At 44.2% G+C, this 14,797-nt stretch overlaps 1 protein-coding gene across 1 annotated transcript in view; it reads left to right on the top strand.

The window, feature by feature from the left end:
- The window catches only part of MPHOSPH10 (M-phase phosphoprotein 10), a 320,554-nt gene that overhangs the window by 234,480 nt on the left and 71,277 nt on the right, over positions 1-14,797 (top strand). The window contains exon 9 of the mRNA XM_044078547.1: positions 13,611-13,718. Coding sequence (XP_043934482.1) covers positions 13,611-13,718 — 108 coding nt within the window. The remainder of the gene's footprint in view (positions 1-13,610; positions 13,719-14,797) is intronic.

The raw sequence follows: 14,797 nt of genomic DNA, 5'->3' as shown, positions 1-14,797 counted from the left end.
GAGCACCCTTTAATTCTAGGGCTCTTAGAAAACCATAGAAATAAGTTAGTCTTAAAGGGATTGCTGCCACCTTCTGCACCAGGGGCCCAAACCCACAAAATCATCCAAAACCTCTTCAGAGATGAAAGATTCATGTAAGCAGTCTCCAGCCCACTCTCCAAAGACTTACTCCATCTTTAGAACTTCTTCAGAAGATTAAAATAAAATAAAATCTCTCCTCCTCTGATCTGAACAACTCTTCATATGAAGTCTTCAAGAACTTGCTAGCCTGGGTTCACTGTATTCTGATGTTCTTCGTGTTTCACTGTTGCAGTCATTACAATTGGGTTATCCTGCTGGCAGGCTACCCTCAGTCGGCCTGAATTCCAAAGTCTAGGTCCAGTGTCGATTGCTGTCGCCTCTTCCCTGACGTCAGTGCGCCAGGGGTATAAAAGATGCAGCCGCCGCCATTTTCCTCAGTCTTTCTTGCCGCGCGTTGCCCAAAGCAAAAGTAGTTTGCAAGTGCCAGTCGGCCGACTCCTGAGATTTTCGTGTTCGAATTTCAGATCCGAAGTCTTCACTAAAAGCCAAGTAACCCCGCTGAGGAAACTTTTTTCTTGCTCCAGACCGATGTCAGAAAAAGTTAATAATTGTATTTCTTGTGGGAAGCAAATACCTCATAAGGACTTTCATTTTTACTGTATTCCTTGTCTAGGCCCTGACTATGACATTGCTAATTGTTGGTTTTGTGCTAGATTTAACCAACGCACTATTAAGCGTCGGTACGATTTTGCATTTCACTATTTTGGCAGAAGATTTAACTATACAATGTCTTCAGATAGCCATCCGACTGCCGGAATTCACAAGAAATGCAAAGAAAAGGACAGGAATCAGAGGTCCAAAACAGACTATGAGGCTTCTTCTAAGCCATTCACCGGTTCTCAGTGAGGTGCCTTTGCAGCCCCTGACGACCGCTACTTTAGACTCGCAGGCTGTTACGGACACCCACGTGGAGTCGACCAGGCTGCTGGAAGCTCAAGGTATTAGGCCTTCGGAAACTATTCCCTCAGATGGGTCTGGAGCCGCTGAGCAGGCATCTGCTTCTGAGGGTGTTTTCAGACCTACTCAATTATATGTTAAAACGACTTCAGCTTCAAAGGCAAAGACTAAAGCACCTTTAAAGACAAAGAAACAAGTACAACAGCCCCATGGACAGGCCTCCATGCCTAAAAAACAGATGCTCAAAATGGTTGAAGACCTAATTACTTTGATCAGGGGTTCCCATCCCCCTCCTGATAAGAGGCCTAGGCAAGTGACAGATTATGAATCTTCAGATCAGGTTTCTATTTCATCTGATTCCCCTTCTGATCAGGAATACTCTCTTCCTCCCTTTGAGGATTCTGATGCTGAAGAATCTATCCCTTCAGCCTCTCCTCCTGAGGATTATTCTTTTGGGGAAACTTTACATACCATGAGAGAGCATTTCCACTGGGAGAGCCAAGATTATTTGGAATCTTAAGAAAAGGCTCAAAGACTTCCTTTTACTACCACAACACAGGCCCCTAGCTATTCCACCTGTGTTAGACATTGTAGATGATGTATTTTCAGAGTCCAGTCTGACCCCTGACTCCTTACCTCCAGCTCCTGTTAAGCCGGACAGGTACTACAGGGTTCCTGACTCTCATAAATTCCTTTTCAAAAACCCTGGTGCTGACCCAGAAACTATCTGTCCGGGTCCCATAGGGGTCAAGGCTTCCACTGCAAAAAACCCTACTCCCTCTGACAGGGATTCTAGGGCACTGGACAGATGGGGAAAAAAGATTTACACTTCTGCTACCTTGGCTATAAGGGCTTTAAATTGTCAGTTTCATATGCTCAAATCAGCACTATATTATGTCACTGCTTAAACAGAAAATATTGATACATTTTGAATGTGCAGAAAACAAAGAAATGCAGGATTTATTATATGCAGCTAAGCAAGCTGGAAAGCATACTTTGCAATGTGGTTTTGATTCTCTGGAGGCCTCCTGCTGGGCTGCAGTTACAGGTTCTGTCATTAGAAGGCATGCTTGGTTAAAGGAACAAAATCTACCTGATCATGTTAAAGCAAAATTATTAGATGCTCTATTACAGCATGATGTTTTGTTTGGTGTTAAAGCAGAAGAGGTGTTAAAGAAAATGGAGGACAAAGCTAAATCTATGCAAACAGTCAAGGATTTCTTACAGGTACAGCCACCAAGATTTAGCAGACACTGGCCTACAAAGAATTGGTCCTTTCCAGTGTCAGACAGGCCACAAAGGAGCAGATACAGATGCCCTAGAGGCAGATCCCAGCCCCAAGGTTCGTGCAGGTCTAAACAATGGGGTGCTTCTACCTCCAAAACTGGAGAAGACAAATCACAGCCATACAGGAAACAGTCACAATGACTTCCCCGTGCCTGCGCCAAGCACTTATTTTCTGGCAGCACCTTTAGGGGGAAAACTAGCACTTTTTTCTCAAAATTGGTACATAATAACCCAGGACAAATGGGTCTTAAACATAGTGTCACAAGGCTACAAGTTTCACTTCCATACCCTGCCAAGGGCAAACGGTTGGCCAGACCTGCCAAAACATCAGTGGGCAGAGGCACAAAAACAAGTCTCATCCCTCATGGACATGAGGGCCATTCAACAAGTACCGAAGCAAGAGCAGGGACAAGGATTCTATTCCAGACTGTTCTTGGTACCCAGAAAGGACAAAGCCTGGAGACCAATATTGGACCTATCTATTCTAAACACATATCTGGATATTCCAAAATTCAAAATGTTGACTCTACAGCAGCTTCTGCCCATGTTGGGCAAGAAGGCTTGGCTTGTGACTTTAGATTTAAAAGCGGCATACCTGCATGTCCCAATCAGACAGACCTGCAGAAGATACCTCAGATTCAAAGCTGGCTTAATGCGCTACCAATTCTTTGCACTGCCCTTTGGCTTATATACTGCACCCATGGTCTTCACAAAGTGCCTGGCACCAGTAATTGCATACTGCAGACAAAGAAGAATACAAATATATCCTTACTTGGACGACTGCCTCATTCAAGCAGAGAACAAGGACATTCTACTACAGCATCTGGCGTTTGTAAAGAGATGACTACCATGCCTAGGCTACACAGTCAACAAACAGAAATCAAAACTAGTACCCTCTCAAGAGATAAAATTCCTGGGTGCAAGCTTAAATACAACTGCCCAGATGGCTTATCTCACGCCAAACAAACTAAGGCAACTGACTACCTATTTCAAACTGTTGGCAACAAAGGCCCAGTTATCTGCAAGAAAAATTCTGCAGGCTTTGGGCTTCATGGCATCCTGCATTCTACTAATTCCATATGCAAGACTGCATATGAGGAAACTTCAATGGTACCTAAAAAGTGTTTGGACTCAATGTTGCCACAGCCTGGAAACAATAGATGTTCATCGTGTTACACTGCTGCAGTCATCACACTTGGGTTATCCTGCCGTCAGGCGGTCCCGTAGTCGGCCAGAGTTCCAAAGTCTTGGTCCGGCATCGGTTGCTGTCGCTTCTTCCCTGACGTCAGTGCGCCAGGGGTATATAAGATGCATCCAATGCCATTTTCTTCAGTCTTTCTTGCTGCGCGGTGCCCGAAGCAGAAGCAGTTCGCAAGTGCCGGTCGGCCAACTCCTGAGATTTTCGAAGTCGAATGTCAGAACCGAAGTCTTCAAAAAAGTCAAGTACTCTGTTGGGGAAACTTTTTTCTTGCCTCAGACCGATGTCAGAAAAAGTTAATAATTGTATTTCTTGTGGAAAGCAAATACCTCATAAGGACTTTCACTCTTACTGTATTCCATGCCTAGGCCCTGATCATGTGTCACTAGCTGTCGGTTTTGTGCCAGATTTAACAAATGTACTATAAAAAGGCGTTTTGATTTTGCTTCACACTACTTTGGCCGAAGGTTCAATTATACTATGCCATGGGATCATCCGACGACTGCATTACCGAAAAAACGCAAGGACAAGGATAAAGACAGATATCCGAGGTCCAAAACTGACGACGAAACCTCTTCTAGGCCAGTTGCCGGTTCTCAGTGAGGTGCTTTCGCAGCCCCTGACACCCGCTACCCCAGAGCCACAGGCCGCCTCCGACTCCCACGTGGAGTCAACTAAGCCTCTGGAAATTCAAGGTATTGGGCCTACGGAAACTAATCCCTCAGATGGGTCCGGAGCAGGCATCGGCTTCTGAGGGTGTTTTCAGACCTTCACAACTTACCATTAAAACAACAGCCAGGACAAAAGTACCACTAAAGACAAAGAAACAAGTACAGCTTTCTCCTGGACAAGCCACCATGCCTAAAAAACATGCTTAAAATGGCCGAAGACCTCATTACTCTAATCAGGGGTTCCCATCCCCCTCCTGAGAAAAGGCCTAGGCAGGATACAGACTGATTCCTCTGATCAGGTTTCCATTTCCTCTGATTCCTCTTCTGTCCCAGGGGTACTCTATTCCTCCCTATGAGGACTCTGATGCTAAAGAATCCATCCCTTCAGCCTCTCCTCCTGAGGATTATTCTTTTGGGGAAGCTTTACATACCATGAGGGAGCACTTCCATTGGGAAAGTCAGGAATACTCAGAATCTAAGAAAAGGCTCAGAGATTTCCTTTTACTGCCTCAGCACATGCCCCTGGCTATTCCGCCTGTGCTGCATATAGTGGATGATGTGTTCTCTGAATCCAGCGTATCTCCTGACTCTTTACCCCCCTGCACCAGCCAAGCCAGATAGGTACTACAGGGTCCCTGACTCTCACAAGTTTCTTTATAAAAACCCTTCTGCTGATCCAGAAACTATTTCCCAGGGTCCAAAAGGAGTTAAGGCTTCCATTGCAAAAAATCCAGTACCCTCTGACAAGAGATTCCAGAGCTTTGGATAGATGGGGGAAGAAAGTATGCACTTCTGCAACATTAGCAGTAAGAGCTTTAAATTGCCAGTTTCACATGCTTAAGTACCAACAATATTTAATGGCTCAATTAAAACAGAAGATGCTTGCAAGCTCAGAAGCTCCTGATCGTAAACAAATGCAGGATTTGTTGCATGCAGTTGAACAGGTGGGAAAACATACTCTGCAATGTGGTTTTGATTCTCTAGAGGCCTCTTGTAGGGCCACAGTTACAGGTTCAGTGATTTGAAGGCATGCATGGTTAAAAGAACAGAGTTTACCTGATCATGTTAAGGCAAAATTATTGGATGCTCCTTTACAACATGATACCTTGTTTGGTGTTAAGGCAGAAGAGGTGTTAAAGAAAATGGAGGATAAAGGTAAATCTATGCAAACAGTCAAGGAATTCTTACAGGTACAGCCACCTTGATTTAGCAGAAATTGGCCTACAAAAAATTGGTCCTTTCCAGTGTCAGACAGGCCACAGATAGGCAGATACAGACTCCCAAGAGGCAGATCTCAACCCCAAGGCTCAAACAGACAAAGACAGTGGGGCACCTCAACCCCAAAAGGAGGTGAGGACAAGTCTCAACCTTATAGGAAACGGTCACAATGACTTTCCCGTTCGTACGCCAAGCACTTCCCTTATGGAAGCCCCCTTGGGGGGAAAACTAGCACTTTTTTCTCAAAACTGGCAAACAATCACCCAAGACAGATGGGTTCTGAATATTGTCTCTCAAGGTTACAGGTTCCATTTCCATACGTTACCAAGGATAAAAGGAATGCCAGACCTGCCACAAAATCAATGGGCAGAGGCACAAAAACAAATTTCAGCCATCATGGACATGAGAGCTATTCAAAAAGTACCACAGCAAGGGCAAGGATTTTACTCGAGACTCTTCCTGGTCCCCAGAAAGGACGAGGCCTGGAGGCCCATACTAGACCTTTGAATTCTAAATACTTACCTGGACATTCCAAAATTCAAAATGTTGACTTTACAGCAGCTTCTACCCATGCTGGACAAGAATGCTTGGCTTGTTACTCTGGACCTCAGAGGCATACCTGCATGTCCCTATCAGACAAAATTGCAGAAGATACCCAAGATTCAAAGCTAGCTCAATGCACTACCAGTTTTCTGCACTGCCCTTTGGCTTATCTACTGCGCCCAGAGTCTTCACAAAGTGCTTGGCACCAGTAGTTGCTTTTTGCAGACAAAAAGGAATTCAAATGTATCCCTACCTGGACGACTGCCTCATTCAAGCAGAGACAAAGGACATCCTCCTACAGCATCTGGCATTTGTAAAAAGGTTGCTAACTTCTCTAGGGTACACAGTAAATGAAAAGAAGTCAAAACTAGTGCTCTCACAACAAATTACATTCCTGGGTGCCAGCTTAAATACAACGGCCCAGATGGCTTACCTCACGCCAGACAAGCAAGTTCAACTAACTCAATATTTTCAATTACTGACAAAAAAGTCCCATCTCCCTGCAAGAAAAATTCTGCAGGCCCTGGGATTCATGGCATCCTGCATACTACTAATACCATATGCCAGACTGCATATGAGGAAAATACAATGGTACCTAAAAAGTGTTTGGACTCAACACTCTCACAGTTTAGAGGCAGTAATACCAATCATTCCCTGCCTGCAACAGGAGTTTCGATGGGCACAGGCATGTCACCTGAGCAAGGGTTAGCCTTTCACCCTACCCACAGCCAGGCAGACTCTAACAACAGATTCATCGGATTACGCCTGGGGAGTACACCCGGCAGGAAAATGCATGCAGGGCAAGTGGCCCACAGACCAGATGCATCTACACATCAATCAAAAGGAGATGTTGGCTGTACAAAATGCCCTAACAGCTTTCAAGGACCTTCTGCATCCAGGACAATTATTATTAAAGACAGACAACACCACAGTAATGTGGTACATAAACAAACAGGGGGGCACTCATTCATGCCCCCTATGCAGGCAAGCCATGACCTTGTGGAACACAGCTTTAACGTACCAAGTTCACCTGCAAGCACAATTCCTGCCAGGAAAGAAAAACACTCTGGCAGACTATCTAAGCAGAAATATCATGGACCCTCACGAATGGAAATTGAATCCACAAATCTTCAGCATGGTGACGCAAAAATGGGGGTGCCCAGACATAGATCTTTTTGCCTCCCCACAGAATTGCCAGCTACAAAAATTCTGCACAAGGACTTATCACAAACAAGCATGGAAAGTGGATGCTCTTTTGTTCAGCTGGAAAAACTTAAAAGTTTATGCATTCCCACCTCTGCCTCTCCTTTCAAAGGTACTCCTAAAAGCCAGACAAGAGAAACCACAGATGATCCTGATTGCTCAAGACTGGCCACGCCAGCACTGGTACCCTATCTTAAGGAACCTTGCTCAAGGCCCACCATGGATTTTGCCTCTAATTCCACACCTTCTGACTCAACAAAACAATCAGATCCTGCACGGTCAGCTCAAAACCCTAAACCTGGCTGCATGGCAGATTCATTAGACAAACCGGCAACACCTCTCTCTAAAGCGGTTATGGATGTCATTTTGGAGGCCAGGAGGCCTAGCACCAGGAAAGCTTACTCAGAAAAATGGAAAAGATTCTGCACCTGGAACCAGGCTCAAAGCCTTGACCCTCTTGTTCCAAACATTCCTCAGATTTTACAATATTTAACTGAGATGCTGGACAGAGGCCTATCCTTCACATCAGTTAAGATCCACGCCTCTGCCATTTCAGCACATTACAACACGGATCCTCCTTTATTCTCTCATCCCTTGCTAAAGCAGTACCTCAGAGGGTCTAAAAACATAAGACCGCCCCGGAGAGCACCAACACCAACTTGGGACCTCAATTTCGTTTTGGAAAAACTGACCCGGCCTCCATTTGAGCCAGCAAATACAGCTGATCTAAAATTTTTATCATGGAAAACAGCTCTGCTCCTAGCAGTAACTTCAGCACGAAGAGTCTCAGAGCTACAGGCATTAATGGCAGTGGAAGCTTTTATAATCTTTCATCTGGACAGGGTTTCTCCAAGGACAAACCCTACCTTTATGCCAAAGGTAGTATCTAGTGTGGCTATTAACCAAACCATCCATTTGCCAACTTTTTACCCAAACCCCCAGAATAAAGGGTAGAAACTTCTGCATTCTTTGGACATACACAGGCAGCTACGCTTCTACCTGGACAAAACAAAAGCTATCAGGAAAACTGAGCAACTGTTTGTAGCATATGCTGCAGGATCACAGGGCAAGGCTATCTCAAAGCAGACTATATCCAAATGGATAGGACACTATTCGTTACTGCTACACACAGCATGGAAAATCAGTCCCAAAACACATTAGGCCACATTACACCAGAGCTACAGCCACTTCAGTGACCTTTCTCAGAGGAGTACCTACCAAGGAGATTTTGGAGGCTGCAACTTGGAGTTCAGCGTGCACCTTTACCAAGCATTACCACCTACCTCTTTACTCTAAATCCAGAGCAGGATTTGCCACTGCAGTTCTGCAGGGCCTCATAGCCAATCCTAATTCCTTATAGACCAGCCACCCAACCTTAGCTTTGTGATTCTACCAAAGTGTGATGAGTGCAGCAGTGTAACACGATGAACATAGTACAGTTTTGTACCTACAATAAATGTAGATGTTAGAGTGTTCACACTGCTGCCGTCCTGGTTACTCTCCCTCCATCCCCTCTGAACTGGCTGGCCTTATTTATACCTTTCTATCCTATACAACCTTTGGGGTGTATTTGCTTGTAACTGAAGGTATTGTTGTTATTTTATATGTATTACTGTTATTAGCAATATGTATTGCCTACCTACGTGAGGCACCTGACATCTGGGGCAAGAAAAACTGAAGAAAATGGCGTCTGATGCCTATTGTATACCCCTGGCGCACTGACGTCAGGGAAGAAGCGACAGCAACCAACGCCGGGCCAAGACTTTAGAACTCTGGCCGACTGCGGGACCACCTGACGGCAGGATAACCCAAGTGTGGTGACTGCAGCAGTGTGAACACTCGAACATCTACATTTATGGTAGGTACAAAACTGTACTTTACTCTCATTCCCTGCCTGCAACAGGAGTTTTGATGGTGGGCGAAGGCCTGTCACCAGAACAAGGGGCAGCCATTCACTCTACCCCCAGCCACACAGACATTAACAACGGATGTATCGGATTATGCCTGGGGAGCCCACATGGCAGGAAGATGTATTCAAGGCACATGGTCTGCAAACCAAATGCATCTACATATCAATCAAAAAGAGATGCTAGCTGTTCAAAATGCCCTGACAGCCTTCAAGGACCTAATTCATCCGGGACAACTACTGATAGACAATACCATAGTCATGTGGTATATAAACAAGCAGGGAGGCACTCATTCTTACCCCCTTTGCAGACTAGCCACGACTTTGTGGGACACAGCATTGACTTACCAAGTACATCTGCAGGCACAATTCCTGCCAGGAAAGATAAATACTCTGGCAGACGAACTAAGCAGAAACCTCATGGATCCCCACGAGTGGAAATTGGATCCGCAAGTCTTCAGCATGGTAACAAGGAAATGGGGATGCCCGGACATAGATCTATTTGCCTCTCTTCAGCATGGTAACAAGGAAATGGGGAAGGCTGGACATAGATCTATTTGCCTCACCTCTCAACTGCCAACTAAAGAGATTCTGCACAAGGACTTATCACAGACGAGCATGGAAAGTGGATGCCCTATCTTTCAGCTGGAAAAACTTAACAGTATATGCCTCTCCTCCCCTGCCTCTCCTCCCCAAGGTATTCCTAAAGGTCAGACAGGAGAAGCCAAAAATGATACTGATTGTCCCCAGACTGGCCACGCCAGTACTGGTGTCCAATCCTAAGAAACTCGTCTCAATGCCCAGCCTGGAACTTACCTCAAGTGCCTCATCTACTGTCCCAGCAGAACAATCAGATCCTGCACAGCCAACTCAAGACCTTAAATCTGGCAGCATGGCGGATAACATAGTCATACAAAACACACCTCTCATTAAAGCGGTGATGGATGTCATTTTGGAGGCCAGGAGGCTTAGTATTAGAAAATCCTATCCTGGAAAATGGAAGAGATTCTGTGCTTGGAACCAGGCACAAGGAATTGACACAGCTTTACCAAATATTCCTCAGATTTTGCAATACTTGACTGAGATGCTGGACAAAGGCCTATCCTTTTCATCTATAAAAATTCATGCCTCTGCCATTTCAGCTCATTACAATACAGAGCCACCAATCTTTTCTCATCCTTTATTAAGGCAGTACCTCAGAGGGGCCAAAAATGTAAGGCCTCCAAGGAGATCACCAATACCTGCATGGGACCTCAATTATGTTTTGGAAAAACTCACCCTGCCTCCTTTTGAGCCAGCCGCTACAGCTGATATAAAGTTTTTATCTTGGAAAACAGCTCTGCTCCTAGCAATAACTTCTGCAAGACGAGTCTCAGAGCTACAGGCACTCGTGGCTGTGGAACCTTTTATAATTTTTTATCCAGACAGGGTTTCTCTGAGGACAAACCCGACATTTATGCCTAAGGTAGTGTCCAGTGTGGCCCTTAACCAAACTATTCATCTGCCTACCTTTTATCCAAACCCACAGAATAAGGGAGAGAGAATTCTGCATTCTTTGGACATACACAGACAGCTAAGTTTGTATTTTAGCAGAACCAAAGCTTTCAGAAAGAGCAACTACTAGTGGCATATGCTACAGGATCACAAGGAAAGGCCATCTCAAAGCAGACTATTTCAAAGTGGATAGGCCACTGCATTCGTTTCTGCTATTCACAACATGGCAAGCCTGTGCCTAAGGGCATTAGGCCACATTCAACCAGAGCAGCAGCCACTTCAGCAGCTTTCCTCAGGGGAGTGCCAACGAAAGACATTTTAGAGGCTGCTACTTGGTGTTCAGTGCACACCTTCACAAAGCACTATCACTTACCACTCTATTCTAAATCCAGGGCAGGCTTTGCCACTGCAGTTCTGTGGGGCCTAATAGCCGCTCCTAATGCTATTTAGCTCCAGCCTCCCAACCTTAGCTTTGGGATTCAACCCAATTGTAATGACTGCAACAGTGAAACACGAAGAACATAGTACAGTTGTGTACACTTACCATAAATGTAGATGTTCAAGTGTATTCACTGCAGCAGTCCAGGTTACCCACCCGCCATCCCCCATTTCTGTGCTGGAACTTGTCTGTACTTCTCTATTCTATATAACCTATGTGGTGTATTTGCTTGTAGATGAAGGCAAAATATATACTTTAGTGCATGCGTGTTTTATTGACATATTTTTAGCCTACCCTTTTGGGGGCACCTGACATCTGGGGCAAGAAAAACTGAAGAAAATGGCGTTGGCTGCATCTTTTATACCCCTGGCGCACTGACATCAGGAAAGAAGCAACAGCAACCGATACCGGACCTAGACTTTGGAATTCAGGCCGACTGACGGTAGCCTGCCAGCAGGATAACCCAATTGTAATGACTGCAACAATGAATACACTCGAACATCTACATTTATGGTAAGTGTACACAACTGTACTTTTCTCCTCGGCCTCATTTTCCACTCCTTCAGAGGATCCAAGGAGAGAGTTTGGCTCCTGTCCACCACTGCCTCCATCAGGTCCTCCAGGAGCCTTTCAGAAGTTGATGTGGCTAGGATGATGAGGAAATTCTTCAGAGCTCAGATTCAGATGGGGATTATCTTTGCTTCAGCTCCCTTTGGATCACTGAGCCTCCCTTCTACTTCTCATGCAGTGATCTCTCCTTCCCTGATATGACCAAACTGTTTTGGAGTGTTCTGATCCGAGACCCAAGAGTGTCAACATCTAATCTGAAGACGGCTAGATCTTCAACTCATCCACCTCCCTGACTTATTTGGCTCTGATTTCTTTGATCAGGACAAGTTTGTGAGCCAAAGTGTCGGTGCCAGGTCTGGCAGGCTAGGTTCCACTGTGAGGTTGTCAGAGCCATCCCTGTCTGTTGGAGCTTTGGTGTTGGACATCTTGGGTCTGGCTCCCCATTCAAGGCACGGGTCTGGATAGGGTCCAGCATGGTAGCATCAGCAGCTTTGGCTCCAGTATGAGTAGCTACGGCATCTCCCTATCCTTCTGCCTTCAAGGTAGTGGAGAGGGTCTTCTCTCATCCAAGTGATTCATCTACTCTATTGTCTTTGGATCCTACAAAATTGCCTCAAAGTCTGAGCTGTGATTCTCCCAGGTGTGTTCCACAGGGACAGATGGCCCCATAAGGTGTCCAGACAGTCCCCTCGAGGACTTCACCCTCTCTTTGGATCGCTGTCCAATCGTCCACCTGAGGTGGCTCCCCAAAAAGAGAATGTGTAAGAGGAAACAGACTCCCCTCAGGAATTAGTCATTGAAGACACTGACTTCGATGAAGGGGAGGGGGTTCCCTAGATCTCCACCAGATGACATCTCCTTTGGTGACATCTTTGAGATTCTCAGGTAAAAGGGTGGATGGTCCTCTGATACCCCCTTCCAATAGGATTCAGTCTTTCTGGAAGCTTTTGGGTCCAGCCAAGCTATGCCTTTGGTGACTCCCTCAGCAGATAAGCTTATAGGTCTAGTCTCTTGCCAGGTGCAAAAGGAACTGGATAATGTAGAACCCATTCCCCATCACCCTGATAAATTTCTTGTGCCACGTAAAGACAGTCCCCACTGGACCAAAATAGTTCATGTTGATGCTATGGGTGTGGCAGCAGACACAAGGAAGGAAGTGGCAGAGCAGAACTCAACTGTCCATCCCACTAACTAGAGTCCAGGCTGTTGGACAGATTCTTGAAGTGCTTTTTAGACCTCAGCTGCCTTTGTTACAGTCTCTGAATTACTTGCCACATTTTACAAGATTACAGTGGGATTTGAGTAAGGAACTTACTTAAAGCTGAGTCCATGTCTGTGGATGAATACAAGAAGGCTTCTGCACAACTGGCCACTTACTTATCCATCTCTAATGCGTCCATGAGGCTAATTTCTTATTCTGCGGAGGGTACCTCATGAGCGGCAGATTCAGGCATAGCCATTAGGAGACATGCCTGTATGCGCTTATGCGACTTTGCAAAGCCTTTCAAGTCTTTATATTGTTGCTCCTTTTGATGTAATGTCCTTGTTTATCCCTGCTTTAAAGGAGATGCTCTGCCAGTGTGCACAGTATAGAAAGACCCTGCCATAGGGATATGTTTTTCTACCCCTCAACAATCCTTTTTCCAGGAATCAATAAGGGCGCAAGAAAATGATTTACCAGCATGTCCTGGAGGCAATTCATTTACCTGTCTTAAGGAGCACTGCAGCTACAGCAGAGAGAGAGGAGGTGTAAATGGTGCTCATTTGTGCATTTTGAATTTCTGACGCTGTTCTTTTTCACAGAAAAGAAACATTTTGGAGCATCAGAGGTTCTCTGACTGTACCGAAATTCCATTGAAGTTCGTTGTCACAGATCAGCAGCAGTTTGATTTCCCTGGAATATTTTGAGATGTGAATGGACAGGAGTTTGGACTTTTTATTAGTGGAAGCATACTGTTGTAGAGTAATGCTGTATTCCTTGTAAGAGGTTTCCTAATTGTACATGTTGCATTCATAAGCTGACCAAGGTGTAGGATGCCTGTATTGTATAGTATGGTTCTGTAGTGTGCATTAACGGTCACTTTTCCCTTTGTGCTTTTGCAGCCTGTTCCTGAGGTTAAGATTGTATCCAACTTGCCTGCCATCATGATGGAAGAGGTAGCACCTGTCACTGTTAGTGAAGCAGCTTTACTTGCTCCAGAGGAAGTTAAGGTAAGAATTCATTTAACCATTTATTTTACCTCTTAAAATTACTGTAAATATGTGTAGCATTTGTTTTTGATCTGTTTGTCCTTGTATTTAAGTGCAAATGTGCATATAAATTAACTCCAGAATTATTTGAGCTGTCTATAATTTCTTGCTTCTAAAACTTTAAATATGTAGCATGTTGGTTTAGTAGTATTAACAAACACGAAAATAAAGCGGGCAGGAATCAATAGAAGCCAGTTAAACTCCAAAAAACGAATTTAATACAGTGAGCGCTTTCGGCAAGGTTCTTACCCTGCCTTCATCGGACAATCAAGTACAAATCAATTAAGCTCATTTAAATACAAAAATCGTTTACATCAATTAACTTATTTAAGTTTTAAAAGGCAATCACACCTTGTCAGGTGCCATTCATACATACTGACATAACATTCAGCTAAAATAGAAGCAGTAGAATATATCCAATAAATTAATATTGATAGGTACATATCAACTTTTCGATACTTAAATTGTAATGTGTACCTCATATGTATGTCTTAAGTATAAATGACTAATTTACATAATATTACAAAAAATTTAAAAATTTACGTTTAAAGGGTGAATAAGCACTGCATAGAAATGCGTAATCACATAAAACTGCCAAGAAGTACAAAGTAAATCGAAGCTCAAACCAAAGCTAAAATGGACAACTAGACCTAAAACTAGAAATTAGTGTAAGCATATTAATAATGCTGGTACCTAGATACTAAATCATATTCATCTCTGCAAGGCTAACAATTTTAAAACACATTTAATAGAAATATTTTCGTTGAGCCCTGGGAACAGATGTGCTTTAGTTCTTATTTGCCACATCAATTCATCAACCTCCAATAATATTTGCCAAGGCCCTCCTCTAAAATCTTGAACTCTGTGCTGCAAAATAGTAAACTTAAAATTATGTCCTGGGTGGTCTGTACAATGTTTTGCTAAAGCATTGTTAGGGTCTTTTTTTAGTGATGGCATATATGTGTTCGTAAATATGCTGTTTAAGCTTTTTTTCAGTCTTGCCAATATAATATGCTCTGCATTGGGAACATAAGTGACAC

This window comes from Protopterus annectens, chromosome 7.part1, assembly GCF_019279795.1.
Source record: "Protopterus annectens isolate FY-2018-M chromosome 7.part1, PAN1.0, whole genome shotgun sequence".
Taxonomy (NCBI): domain Eukaryota; kingdom Metazoa; phylum Chordata; order Ceratodontiformes; family Protopteridae; genus Protopterus; species Protopterus annectens.
The sequence above is the reverse complement of the archived record's forward strand: the minus strand, read 5'-3'. Positions and strand labels throughout refer to the sequence as shown.